This window comes from Pseudophryne corroboree, chromosome 3 (genome assembly GCF_028390025.1).
Source record: "Pseudophryne corroboree isolate aPseCor3 chromosome 3, aPseCor3.hap2, whole genome shotgun sequence".
Taxonomy (NCBI): Eukaryota; Metazoa; Chordata; class Amphibia; order Anura; family Myobatrachidae; genus Pseudophryne; species Pseudophryne corroboree.
In genome coordinates this window covers 316,357,662-316,371,714 of record NC_086446.1, presented here as the reverse complement: position 1 = coordinate 316,371,714, position 14,053 = coordinate 316,357,662, and the positions used below count along the sequence as shown (strand labels likewise).

The following is a 14,053-nucleotide window of genomic DNA, read 5'->3' as shown; positions in this document are numbered from 1 at the left end:
TCTTCCAGGAACGAACATATATCCCTGAAGATCAGAGATATTCAAACAAAAACTCCAAACTCCCTCAAGAGCGTTGTTACTCAGAAACCGTCCCGGCCCCAACGGACAAGGACAATACTCATCAGAAGTCAGTAAGTAATAAACTTGGTCATGATATAACAGATTGTACAGTAAATGCAACATACAGACTGTACTACATAGGATGTGCAATCCAATATCTGAATGCCTACAAGCTTGGGAACATCACAAATGCAAATGTTCTTTAACACCTTTTCAAATCATCTTGTTCTCACATTCCATATTCTTATTTACAGGGGAGATCTAGAGTCTTCAGTCCCGCTCTAATTTTTTTCTCTTAGAAAATTTTTATTTTCTTACTAGATCTGCTGCTAGACAAATTAATACCCCTTTTCACACCGCACAAATAACCCGGTATCAACCCGGCATATTGCCGGGTCGACACGGGTCTGCGTGCGGTGTGAAAGGAGCATAGCCGAAATCCCAGGTCGCCTGACCCGGCAATTCAACCCGGGAATAAAGCAGTGTTATGCCTGGGTTGAATACCGGGTCAGTGGCTGCGTAAACTGGCTCCCGGGTCGATGCGACCCGGGGCCCGTTCACTACAACAGGGAGAGGCGGCGCGGAGATGATCTCATTTCCCAGCGCCGCCTCCACCTTCGCCCCCTCTGCCGGCTCCGCCCCCCTGATGCTATGGCAACCCACCCGGCATACTGCTGGGTCGGGGAAGCCAGCAGCAGCGGCCAATGCCGGATCCCACCCGGGAAGAACCAGTTTCCAATTCCCGGATGGGATCCGGCATTGGCAGTGTGAAAGGGGTATAATCTTACTGACCTTCTTTAATACGTTTGTCCAGGTTTCCAAACAATAAATAAATACAACAAAGACGAAATAACAAATTGGGGAAAATTTATCAAAAACTACAGCACACTAACTACCCATGGCAACCAACCATCCCTATACTTTTATTGTAAGTGTAGGATAGAAGAAGAATTAATTATTGGCTTCTCAGAGCAATTTCAGTATATTCTACACAAGAATAAAGTAATTGAGGTCATAGATATAACATTTTTTGGTCTTTGGGGACCCAGTGATGTAATGTGTCACACAAGTAATTTCGAAAAATACCTGGAAAGACAATTCCTAAAAACAACTTTAATAAGGAATAACATTCCTCTGACTGAAAAGCTACAGTAGAAGTCACCTCATAGTTCATTGACCTGAACACATTTTATATGGTCACAATCAGTGGCTTATGCTATTCTTATATTATATAATAATTGGCACATTATTCCCATTGCTGATAAATAAAGTAGTCTTGCCATCTAAAATCACTGTGGCCAGCTAACAATCAAAGTATTAAGGAAATCTGTTTATGTAAGTAGCTTTTTTAACGCTACAGAATGTTTTAAATTATGGTACATCAAGGACTATAGTTGGATGGATTACTGCACATGCCTTTTATGTGACTGCATGACTAGTAACATTTTAATTTACCTTCCACATATCACAGGATATGGACCTCCTGCGTTTCTCACTCATGCTTATTCAGACCTGGATGACACCAGTGGGAGTGCTTGTTAACAACCAGGTGTTTGGGAGCTCAGACAGGGTATCTGAAAAGCTGAGGGACCTTGATGAAGGATTACATGTCCTCATGAGAGTAAGTATCACCCCGGGTACAATATAAATGTACAATGTGGAAAAGTAAAAGAAGAAAATTATAACATCTAATGAGTTGTAGAGAACTCCCTGCTGACTGAAACAATAGAAGAGTCTACTAAATGCAGTATATACTGTAATTACTAATAATAGACATTTTCTATCATCATCAGGAACTGGATGACGGAAATGCCCGCAACTATGGTCTTCTGACTTTACCATTTTATAAGTTAGATAATCTGCGCAGCGAAGACCCAAGGATAAAATTTTACAACCTCCTGTCCTGTTTCAAGAAAGACATGCACAAGGTGGAGACCTACCTAAAGGTGATGAAATGCCGGAGGTTTGTGGAAAGCAACTGTACCTTTTAATCAGAAAATAAATACTCAGTAACGCCCGTCCCAGAGTCCTCCAGACAAGCGCTGCATTTTAGGTTCAGTTGATGGGGGGGGATCAAATATTATGTAATGAAACTTTTACACTTCCTTACCAAAGTATGTTTGTTGCTGATGTATTATGCTTTTTGTTCTTAAGGGCTTTATATATTGTACCATAATAAAAGTATACGAGATACAGTTGTAGGAGTTCAGAATGTCTACCAGTATGTGAAAAATCAAAGCATGTCAACATGAATTAATGTGTGTCCACCCATGCTATAATGCAGAAGTGGACTTGGTCCAAAGAAGGGGGGTACTTACTTTTGAGTGCCAAATAACAAAAAGAGAATTATAAATGTTTATGGTACTGTCTGTTTACAATAATATTTTGAACATATAATATAAAGGGGGAAAAAACATAAAATTTAATTAAAACTAAAATCAGACGTATGATAACTATGTATTTTAGTGACAATATTTGTAGGTTTGTTAATTTTCTATACAAATTAGGGCTGTGACTCACTTAAAGCAAATTACACTCTTTGTGGTATTAATTACTACAAGTTGTGACTACTAATGCGTGTAAGAAGTTGGGCTTCAACAATATTATTCCCAATTTGTTCTTTTAAAATGAGTGATATTTTAATGAGGGGCCGGAGCATAGCATTGCAGAATATTTATCTTAATGTACATCTGATGGAAACCGCAATACTGGGAGCAGAATGGGGGTGCCAGTACTGTATATACCAAAACATACCAAGAAAATAAACCAGAATTCTCAGCACAACATTTCCTTTTCATGCTGGATTCTAGTTGTAAATTTCTTTCAAGTTACAATTCTACCAGCACATGTAGAGGGAATTCATAAAGTTACAGAATTAAAAAAATAAATAAAATCAAGCTGAATAATCTTGGTTACAATAAGTTCTTTTAACATCCGTTAAGGACCTGTTTTATGCCTGTTTAAAATAGAAGTGGATTTCATCAGAAAGAGGGACATACAGTACAAGATTACATACTGTGGCAACAGAAAGAATTATACTATAAGCAATGTTGGTAACCCATGGTATTCTGTAAGCAACCATAAAAAGAATCCAGGTGACTTTACATATGGTGATACAGAATTTGGATAAAAAAATTCTGACACAAAAAAAGATTTAAATTTATTTTTTTTTTAAATCAGTCACATATTATAAAATTTTAAAGTACAAAAATAATTTAGAAAGGTTTTAAAGTACAAAAATAATCTAATAAATATTCTCTTATTCTCCATCTACCAAAGTGTCTTCCTGGAATGTGAGCTCGGTCAGGTTCTCCTGCTCCTCTCCATCTCCTGGATCCAATGGTGTCCAAGTAAAGTCATTCACCTGTAGCACAAAACACTTGTAATACCAACAATAGCAGAAACTCAGCACTAGGATAGACAGAATATAGTGCATCATATGATGCAAAATATTATATCAACAGCTATTTTAATGGGCTGCACAGTTGAGTTTAACAGAGTTGCCAATGTATTTCGAATGACTTTTTGAGACATTTGTAACTAATACATATATATTACAAAGCATAAAAAAATTAAATTCAATGAAATTCTAAGCAAAAGTGGAACATATGGGGTTTTAAATAGTAAGACTTACAAGCAGTGCTTAAACTGGTCCTAGACAGGTGGTGGAACTCACCCAGGTGCCCATGTAATAAAGGTATTGCATCACCCAAAAAAAAACAGGATTTTAATACCTACCGGTAAATCCTTTTCTCTTAGTCCGTAGAGGATGCTGGGGACTCCAAAAGGACGATGGGGTAAAGACGGGATCCGCAGGAGACATGGGCACACTATAAGACTTTGAATGGGTGTGAACTGGCTCCTCCCTCTATGCCCCTCCTCCAGACCTCAGTTAGAAAACTGTGCCCAGGGAGACGGACAGTTCGAGGAAAGAATTTATTGTTTAAACACGGTGAGTGTCATACCAGCTCACACCACGAACATACCGCAGAACGTGGCATTCAATAGAACACCAGGCAACGGCATGAAAAATACACAGCCACATGCTGATAAATATGCAACACAACCTGTGTGTCAACCCAACCAATAATAAGAAACCACATGCCATGGCATGAACAACGTCAGCAACAACTTGACAGAAAAGAAACACCACAAGAGTGTAACCAGAACCAATAACTGCAGACACAGTACGCACTGGGACGGGCGCCCAGCATCCTCTACGGACTAAGAGAAAAGGATTTACCGGTAGGTATTAAAATCCTATTTTCTCATACGTCCTAGAGGATGCTGGGGACTCCAAAAGGACCATGGGGTCTATACCAAAGCTCCAGACCGGGCGGGAGAGTGTGGACGACTCTGCAGCACCGATTGAGCAAACATGAGGTCCCCATCAACCAGGGTATCAAACTTGTAGAGCTTAGCAAAAGTGTTTGAACCCGATCAAGTATCCGCTCGGCAAAGTTGAACCGCCAAGACTCCTCGGGTATCCGCCCAGGAATAGCCCATCTTCCTAGTAGAATGCGTCTCCACCAACTTTGGTAACGGCAATCCAGCCGTAAAACGAGCATGCCGAATCGTATCACAGATCCAGCGTGTAACAGACTGCATAGACGCAGGCGCCCCAATCATGCTGGGAGAATACCGGACAAACAGAGCCTCTGTTTACCCAATCTGAGCCAAATTGGCGACATAAATATTCAAAGCCCTGACTACATCGAGAGAAATGTTAACACAACCTTTCTTAAAGGTTCCAATCAGTGTGACACAAGAAAACGCAACACCACGTCAAGGTCCCACGGTGCCAATGGGGGTACAAATGGAGGTTGGATGTGCAGTACTCCTCTCACGAAAGTCTGAACTTCCGGAAAGGCGGACAAATTTTATTTATTTTTTCCCTGAAAGAAAATTTATAAGGCCAAAACTGCACTGAAATGGAGCCTAACTTTAGACCTGCATCCACACCTGTTTGCAAAGAATGGAGAAGAACGACCCAGCTGAAAGTCTTCCGTAGGAGCCTTCTTGGATTTACACCAAGACCCATATATACGCCAACTACGGTGGTAAGACTTTGCCATTACTTCCTTTCTAGCCTGAAGAAGTGTGGAAATGACTTCACTGGAAATACCCTTTCGGGCTAAGATATGGCGTTCAACCGCCACGCAGCCGCAGTAAGTCTTGATACATGCCCTGATCTTGCTGTAACAGTTCCTCACGTAGAGGAAGAGGCCAGAGATCTTCTATGAGTAAATCATGAAAAAACTGGATACCAAGCCCTCCTTGGCTAGACCGGAATAAGGATCGCTTGAACCTTTGTTCTTCTTACGTTTATCACCTTCCGAAAGAGTGAAAGCGGAGGGGACACATAAACCGCCTGAAAACACCCAAGGTGTCACGAGGGCGTCCACTGCTATAGCTTGAGTGTCCCTTGACCTGGAACAATATTCCCTGAGGTCTCTCGTTGAGGCGAGACGCCAACATGTCCAATTGAGGCACTCCTCAAAAATTTGCCACTTCTGTGAAAACTTCGATGACGACTGTATTTCTCCTGGATGGAGATTGAGTCTGCAGAGGAAATCTACTTCTCCGTCGTTTACATCCGGAACGAAGACCGCTAATATAGCGTTTACCAGTCTTTCCAACCAGCGCAAACTTTTGCATCTTCTGCCATTGCCGCTTTGCTCCTTGTTCCGCCCTAGCGGCTTACTTACGCCACTGCTGTCAAGTCGTCCGACAGAACTAACACGGCAGATCACGAAGAATATGTTCGTTGAAAACAGCTCTTAATTCAAGAAAGCTTATTGCAGACAAGCTTCCCAGTTTGACCTTTTCCTCTGGAAATACTTCCCTTGCAAGGACTGTTCCCCAGCCTCGGAGATCTGCATGCATGGACACCAGGATCTAAACCTGGATCCCGCACCTTCGTCCCTCTAGGTGGTGAGAACCGAGCAGACACCACAGGAGCGATATCCTGGCCATTAGGATTATATTCCGATGCATGTGCAAGCGAGACCCGGACAACATTTCCAACTGGTCCCTTGAAAACCACTCTGACATTTGACTTGCTCACCGAAAAGGCCTCTTAGGCCGCACCCATCCGCTTCATTAACGGAACATATTGATGGATTGTCACTGCAAATCTGATCCGACTCTGGATCCTCAGACCTCTTTCCACAGGAACAACACAGAACCTCAACCGTTCAGTATCTACTCTGATACCCACCTCCGACATCTGCGTGGTTGGGAACAACAGCCATTCCCTGTGTTGAAGAACAGTCAGAGAGAAACAACGATTTGCACCACTTATTTCTTGACCTCGCCTTAAACAGGAGAGCGTCTCAGTACAGAATAACAATGGCTCTTACTATTGAAAGAAACCCATGATACTGCCATCACTCCGGTGAAATGGCAAATACAATCCTGGATATCCACCCAGGTAATCTGAATGCGGAAAACAACGTATTTAAACCTCTTAGTTTCTTTTTTTTTTTTTAAACAGGGACAGCAGGACAATGCCCTGAACCTGACGCACCTCTGGTATGGCGTCGCGTACTACCTCCCCATCCAAACGGGAAACGGTCAAATCTATTAGAAAAAATTGTGAGGGGAAACATCTGTAACTCCAGAATGTCCCCCTTTGGATTCTATAATTAACTCACAGGTCCTAGTCTATTCCTGGACTTACTGAAAAGTAGTAGGCGAGTGCCCACCGGAGTGGGGTCCAGCCAGATAGACTCAGCGCCATGTGGTGGATGTGGTAAAAACAGAAACAACATCCGCTTCTGCGAGCCTAACAAGGGTGCAAAACACTTACCTTCTCACCTTCTACTGTCTGCACAGAAAAGGAAAAAAAGAACGTTATCGAACCAGTTAAAGAGACTGCATCCCACAAAAGAATGCGTCACCAACCGTTGTGAGGGAATCTAACTCACGAAGTTAGATTTACCAGCAGTATCCGCCGAGATTGACTGAACTGAGGCATCCCCAAACAGCGGTACACCTTCCCAGGGAAAAACTCCAGTATCTCTCGGAGTCAGCCTCAGCATTCTCCCGGCCACACCTTCTGTATACGCACGGCAGCCTTCCGCAAAGTTATAGAGAAGAACCAACCTAAGGAATATCCCCCATCTCTTCAGGATAATTCTATCGGATGTCTTTCCGAATATAAACACTCCCTCATGTGCATGTAATGCAAATAAGCCCAAAGCATAGAAATAAAATATCACTTAGCTTCCTGTATATGATCCTTTGTGACAGGGCCCGGTGTCGACCAGGAGTTGACTTTCACAGTATTCTATCCGCCGCGGGAAAAGAATAAACATTCAGATTCCTTGAGAGGATGTGAGACCAACTCGTCACGGCCGACCTAGAGCTTTATCAACAGAGCGACCAGTACATGAGAAGGAATACTATTACTTCAGCATTCATTATAAATCATAAGATGGATATACATATTGTAATACACATATACACACATATCCTAAATATATATATCATACATATAAGCGGACATTAATGTGTTCTGAATGCGTATAACCACGTACTGAATGCCCCAGTTGTGGATCTACCAGGAAACATTATAGTCGACAGAAAACCTAGTATTCGTCGAAAGCAGGGAGTAGTAACCAGGCCGAGGGGTCCGAGGGAAGTATACATATATAATTTTAATATCACTCCCCCACAAATATTAGCATGTCTGTGCTCGAGCTACAGGCCCATGAAACCGTACCATACATATACATATAAATATATATACAGGTATAAGTTAGTTACAGCATGTCAATTTACACCCGGTAATAACAGTTGGTGTCGACAGGGTCACCCACATACTACTGTGTCTCCCATACAGTGTTTACATTTAACAAGCATACCACCACCGACCTGTTGACTCAGCATCTACTGTATCAAGTACTAAACAGGCGTCGGCATGCCGACAGTGAACCCCATAGGTGTTTGTGACAGAACACTCACGCATGTCGACACAAGTGAACTATAGAGGGTATATCCGACAGGGAGCACACAGAGACTATACTCAACAATGATTTTATGCCCATTTCTAAAAGCAAATAGTGTTATATATCCCTCAACATAACACTAAAGGTATGTGCCCCCCCCCCCTTGTTTGTGCTGTACACACATTTTGGCGGGGACAGTGAGAAAATGGCGCTGAACACTGTGTGTGAGGGCTAAACCCGCCCCTAATCGGCGCGCTTCAGCCCCGTTATATTATCTCTCTATAAGCAGGCAGGGGGCCGTATATAGTGCATATACACCATACACCTCCTAAAACAAAATACAAAATGCTGTCCAGGGCGCACCCCCCCCCCCCCCCCCTGCGCCGTGCACCCAGGTAAAACCGTTGGTGTGTGGGAGCACTGGTGCGCAGCGCGACCGCTGCTATGGACTGGTGGGGGTATCGTACGTGGTGCCCGGGGCCCGACTCTGCTCTCTTGCCAGTCCCAATGAGACCTCAGTAACTGCTGCCCAGGGCGCTCCACCCCAGCGCCCTGCACCCTGTGAGTGCCGTTGGTGTGTGGGAGCATGGAGCTGCGCTTACCTCCGTTACTGAAGTCTTCTGCCGTCTGACGCCTTCTGTTCTTCTCATACTCACCCGGCTTCAGTCTTCTGACTTCTGTGAGGGGGGTGACAGCGCGACTCCGGGAACAAGCATCTAGGCGAACCAAGTGATCGAACACTCTGGAGCTAATGGTGTCCAGTAGCCTAAGAAGCAGAGCCCTTGAACTAAGAAGAAGTAGGTCTGACTTCTCTCCCCTCACTCCCACAATGCAGGGAGCCTGTAGCCAGCAGGTCTCCCTGAAAATAAAAAACCTAACAAAGTCTTTAGAGAAACTCTGTAGAGTTCCCCTAGTGTGTGTCCAGTCACTCCTGGGCACAAAGTCTAACTGAGGTCTGGAGGAGGGGCATAGAGGGAGGAGTCAGTTCACACCCATTCAAAGTCTTATAGTGTACCCATGTCTCCTGCGGATCCCGTCTACACCCCATGGTCCTTTTGGAGTCCCCAGCATCCTCTAGCACGTATGAGAAATATACGTTATGGTAAGAACTTACCGTTGATAACGGTATTTCTCCCAAGTCCACAGGATAACAATAGGATATGATGAAGCAACAGCGGATTTGCACCAATCGGTCAAAGCTTATTCAGTCTCCCAGCATTCAACGGGCCCGTCCAAATATCCCCGCCTCCTGGCTCAGGCAAATCAGTTGTATTCCAAAGCTCAAGGCAGAAGCATCATAGATAGCCCTAATCAGAGCGATAAGAACACACAGGCACACCCTTCCGTACAAGATGGAAAAGGTTAGTGAGTAAAAGGATCCTCAAATCGGGTGCGTCAGGGTGGGATCCTTGTGGATCCTGTGGACTTAGGAGAAATACCTTTATCAATGGTAAGTTCTTACCATAAAGTATATTTCTCCAGCAGGGTCCACAAGTTATCCACAGGATAACAGTGGGATTTCCCAAAGCAATTTAGTGGTGGGGACGCTCCTGATTGGACAGGAGAATCCTTCGCCCAAATTCAGCGTCATGAGAGGCAAAGGTATCCAAGGCATAATGTCTAAAGAATGTGTTAATGGAAGACCATGTGGCTGCCTTACATATCTGTTCTGCTGAAGCACCAAGTTGTGCTGCCCATCATGGACCTACCTTACGAGTAGAGTGAGCAGAGACATTAGCCGGAACAGGGAGATCAGCCTGAGAATATGCTACTGAAATCGTCATCCGAAGCTATCTTGTCAGTGTCTGCTCATCTTCTCTTGTGAAATCCGTAGAGAATGAAGAGAGAATCTGTCTTTCCGATGGCACTTGTACGATCCACGTCCAGCGATGCATCTCCCGCAGAAAGGCCCAGTACCTGGAAAGCCGGGACTACAATTTCTTCATTGAGGTGGAATTTAGACTCCATCTTCGGAAGATACCCAGATCTAGTTCTGAGAACTGCTTTATCTGAATAAAAAAAAAATCAGAAACGGGAATTGAAATGATAATGCCCCTAAATCTGATACTCTTCTAGCTGACAGTAGAAAGAGAACTTTAGCTATCAACCATTTAAGATCCACTTTATTAAGTGGTTCAAACGGGGCAACTTTAAGGGCTTTCAGGACTAGACTTAAGTCCCAAGGCACTGTAGGAGGAACAAAAGGAGGTTGAATGCGAAGCATTCCCTGGAAAAAAGTACACACTTCCTGTAAATTGGCAATTTTCTTTTGAAACCATACAGTCAATGCCGATACTTGCACTCTCAAGGAAGCCACATTCAACCTTTTATCCATTCCTGCCTGAAGGAATGCCAAGACCCTGGAAACTCTGAAAGATTTAGGGTCCACTTTCCGTTCACTGCACCAATGAATATAGGTTTGCCATATTCGGTGATAAATGCGAGCTGAGGAAGGTTTCCTTGCTCTGAGCCTAGTTTTAAATTACCTGTTGTGAGAATCCTCTTGACTTCAGGATAGAGGTTTCAAGAGATACGCCGCCAAAGACAGTCGATCCAGATGACTGTGATAACAAGGACCCTGCATCAGTAGATCTGGACATTGCGGGAGCAGAAGTGGAACATCCAGCGACATCCTCTGCAGATCTGTGAACCATTGTCTTCTGGGCCGGGCCGTAGCTATTAGTATCACAGCACCTTTTCCTTGCTTTATCTTTCTCACCACCCTGGGTAATAGGGAGATTGGAGGAAACACATAAGCCAGATGAAAATACCATCTCACCAACAGGGCATCCACAAAGATCGCTCTGGGACCCTTTCTTCTTGACCCGTATGTGAGCACTTTGTTGTTCAGACGGGACGCCATGAGATCTATCTCTGGCAACCCCCACTTGTTTACTAGAATCTGGAAGACCTCCGGGTGTAGAGCCCATTCGCTTGCCTGAATGGCGCGTCGACGGAGAAAGTCCGCTTCCCAGTTTAGGACTCCCGGAACAAACACTGCGGACAAGGCTGGATGATGAAGTTCTGCCCACTTTAGTATGTGACTTACCTCCTTCATTGCTTTTCGGCTGCGAGTTCCTCCTCGGTGGTTGAGGTACACCACTGCCGTCGCATTGTTCGAGCAGATCTGGACTGGATTTCCCCGAAGAATGTCCTTTGCCTGAATCAGCGCCATGTATATGGCCCGAATTTCTAATATGTTTATTGGGAGGCAACTTTCTTCCTTGGTCCATTGCCCCTAAAAACACAACCTTCCTGACACTGCTCCCCAGCCCTGGAGACTGGCGTCTGTCGTCAGAATTTCCCAATCGGATATCCAAAAGAGTCTCCCCTTTTCCAGATGGGATGTCTGTAGCCACCAGGCTAATGACCTTCTTACTTTTATCGTAAGAAACATAATCTGCGTTTTTATCATCTGATGCAACCCATTCCATTTGGCAAAAATCAGACGCCTCGAGTGGAATTGTGTATACTCCACCATGTAGAATGTTGACACCACCAAACCCATCATGCGCATTGCTGCGTGAATGGATACCTTTTGACTGTTTAACATGTCATGAATCCTTGACTGGACCTTGGATATCTTTGTCCCCCAGGTGGAGGCCCGCACCATCAGGCTGATGATTTATTATCAGTTTTCCCAACCGGTCCTCTGGTAGCCCAATGCTTTTTAGACTTGTTGTATTGAGCCTGCTTACCATAACATTATTCTTTAGCTTTTCCTTGAGACCGAAAGGGCCGAAAAGCCAGAACTTTAGGTTTGAAATTATATGTGGAAGGAAATTTGACCTTCTTGGAGTCTGCTTCTGACTCCAGAATATCTGTCAATTCTTTACCAAAAAGAATATCTCCAGAAAAGGGCAGATTCCAAAACCTTCTTAGATTCTGAATCAGCTTTCCACGTACGTAACCAAACTGCTCTGCGAGCAGCTATTGCTGAAGCGCATGCCCTGGAGGAAATAGTACCCATATTCAATGCTGCTTCTTCCAGGAACATTGCAGCCTGTTTTATATGAGCTATATGGGATTTTTGCTCTCTAGAAGTTATAACAAAGTCCCCCTCCAATGCATCAGCCCAGGCAGCCACTGCCTTTTCCATCCAAGCTGAAGCCATGGCTGGCCTTATGACTGCCCCAGACAGGGAAAAAATGGATTTTAGAAAACCATCCACTCTCCTATCCGTGACATCATTTAATGATGTTGAAGGCAAAGGTAATGTATATTTTCGCACTAATCGAATTACATGCGTATCTACTTTAGGAGCCACCTCCCTTTTTAAACAATCCCCAGCAGGAAGAGGATAACTGGAATTCCATTTCTCAGGAATTCTAAACTTATTGGGCGTAGCCCAAGCCTCTTCCATAATTTCCATCAGCTGATCTGACCCTGGAAGCTCAGTCTTAACTGTTTTGAAACGTTTAAACATAGGTGCCTTGGTATTTAACACAGGCTCTGCTGAATCCTCTAAGGATAGAATGGCTTTCATTGCTTTAGTTAACTCAGCTATAGCCACTGAGCTGAGACCTTACTCCTCCTCTTTGTATGCCGAAGTAGAATACATTGAGCTTTCATTTTTCCGATGAATCCTCATCTGAATCATGTGTAGCCTGTGAGGGTGAAGATTTACTTACCACCGGCTTATCAGCTTGTTTTTTTTTTATAAGCTGCTTCTGGAAGTGATACACCATAGGTGGGGAGCTGCATGTAAGGGTTAATAGTGTAACTTATCCCTGGTACAGGACTTGGAGGAATTATCTGTTCAGCTATACTGGATAAAGTCTGTGCAAACATAGCCCAAGGTGGATCCATCTGCACATGAATCTGCATTGTATTTTTCATTAACCCCTGGTGAAAGCTAAAACAATTTGCACACAAACCATCCTGAACCAGATCCTGAGAGGATAACACAGCTTTGTAAGACAAACATGATATGAGTGTTGGTGTTGCTGTGAGTGTACCTTCCTCACCTTTGCTGCTCTTAGACATGATAAATAATCAACACTTCCACAGTGTACTACACAATTTGTGACTGTAATCACTTTAAATTTCTTAAAGTGATATACAATCCGAACCTACCCAGGCACCAGCATTGAGGATCGGAATAAACAAACTGACAGAAATATAGTAAAGTCAGCAATCACACTAGCAGTCAGTCACATGTTATACATTAGTTTAATAAGCAATATGAGCACATCATCAACTACAACTACATTTCAAGTATGTAGGAGAATATATTACTGCATCATGTTTAAACAGATCTAACATATTCAGACACAATGCGAAAGAAACAGTAAATGTATACAGACCCATATGCAATAGGCACTTATCTAACTATTCGTACTCAAAGGGTAGATAGAGACTTAGTGCTGTATATCCCGTTCGCAGTAGAGTGGGATACAGGGAGACTCACCTCGCTTCCAAGACCAATCAATACTTAAGCGAATGCTTAGTGGATACAGACGCTGCTAGTGTACACTGCCGCTCCATGAACCTATAGTGAACACGGACGCACCAGTCACACAGCCGCCTATGCTGCGACTGGGTCCCCTACGTGTACAGCACCTGAGACGGAAGCGGGAAACTCGGCGGAAACTGGTCATGAACCGAGGGGGGGTGGGGGAAGGGGGGGGTGCCACCAGGAGAGCGTCAGATTACCCACTGCTGACATCAACCCTAGGGATCGCGGCCTCATTACTATTCCTGGAGCCTCTGATCCCTATGGCCTAGCGCTGGTGCACCCGAGGTGGCAGCCGCGTCAGCGACTGTTTGGTGGTCTCCTCCCAAAACAGTGTGGCTGTGTCCGTATTCCCCTTCTAAGCGGAACCGATGCCTTACCTTCTCTCCCTGTGCTCCGTATATCCGACACAGATGCCCGCCGAAACAGCACTGTACTTGTGGGTAAGCGTTGTCGCGACCCGGCGAAGAGTTGTTGGAGCGACGCTAAGGTACGTAGAAGACGCTGTTTAGAAAGATTACTCAAAAAAAAATAAGACTATAAAAATAGGAGTTTACTCACCGGTAAATCTATTTCTCGTAGTCCG

General features: G+C 44.1%; 2 protein-coding genes across 2 annotated transcripts in view; one reads left to right on the top strand and one right to left on the bottom strand.

The window, feature by feature from the left end:
- Positions 1 to 2,051, top strand: part of LOC135057740 (somatotropin-like) — a 6,877-nt gene extending 4,826 nt beyond the window's left edge. Inside the window, exons 3-5 of the mRNA XM_063963513.1 lie at positions 9 to 131; positions 1,532 to 1,681; positions 1,854 to 2,051. Coding sequence (XP_063819583.1) covers positions 9 to 131; positions 1,532 to 1,681; positions 1,854 to 2,051 — 471 coding nt within the window. The remainder of the gene's footprint in view (positions 1 to 8; positions 132 to 1,531; positions 1,682 to 1,853) is intronic.
- Positions 2,052 to 3,195: 1,144 nt separating this feature from the next.
- Positions 3,196 to 14,053, bottom strand: part of RDM1 (RAD52 motif containing 1) — a 230,737-nt gene continuing 219,879 nt past the window's right edge. The window contains exon 7 of the mRNA XM_063959462.1: positions 3,196 to 3,424. Coding sequence (XP_063815532.1) covers positions 3,320 to 3,424 — 105 coding nt within the window. The 3' untranslated portion in view covers positions 3,196 to 3,319. The remainder of the gene's footprint in view (positions 3,425 to 14,053) is intronic.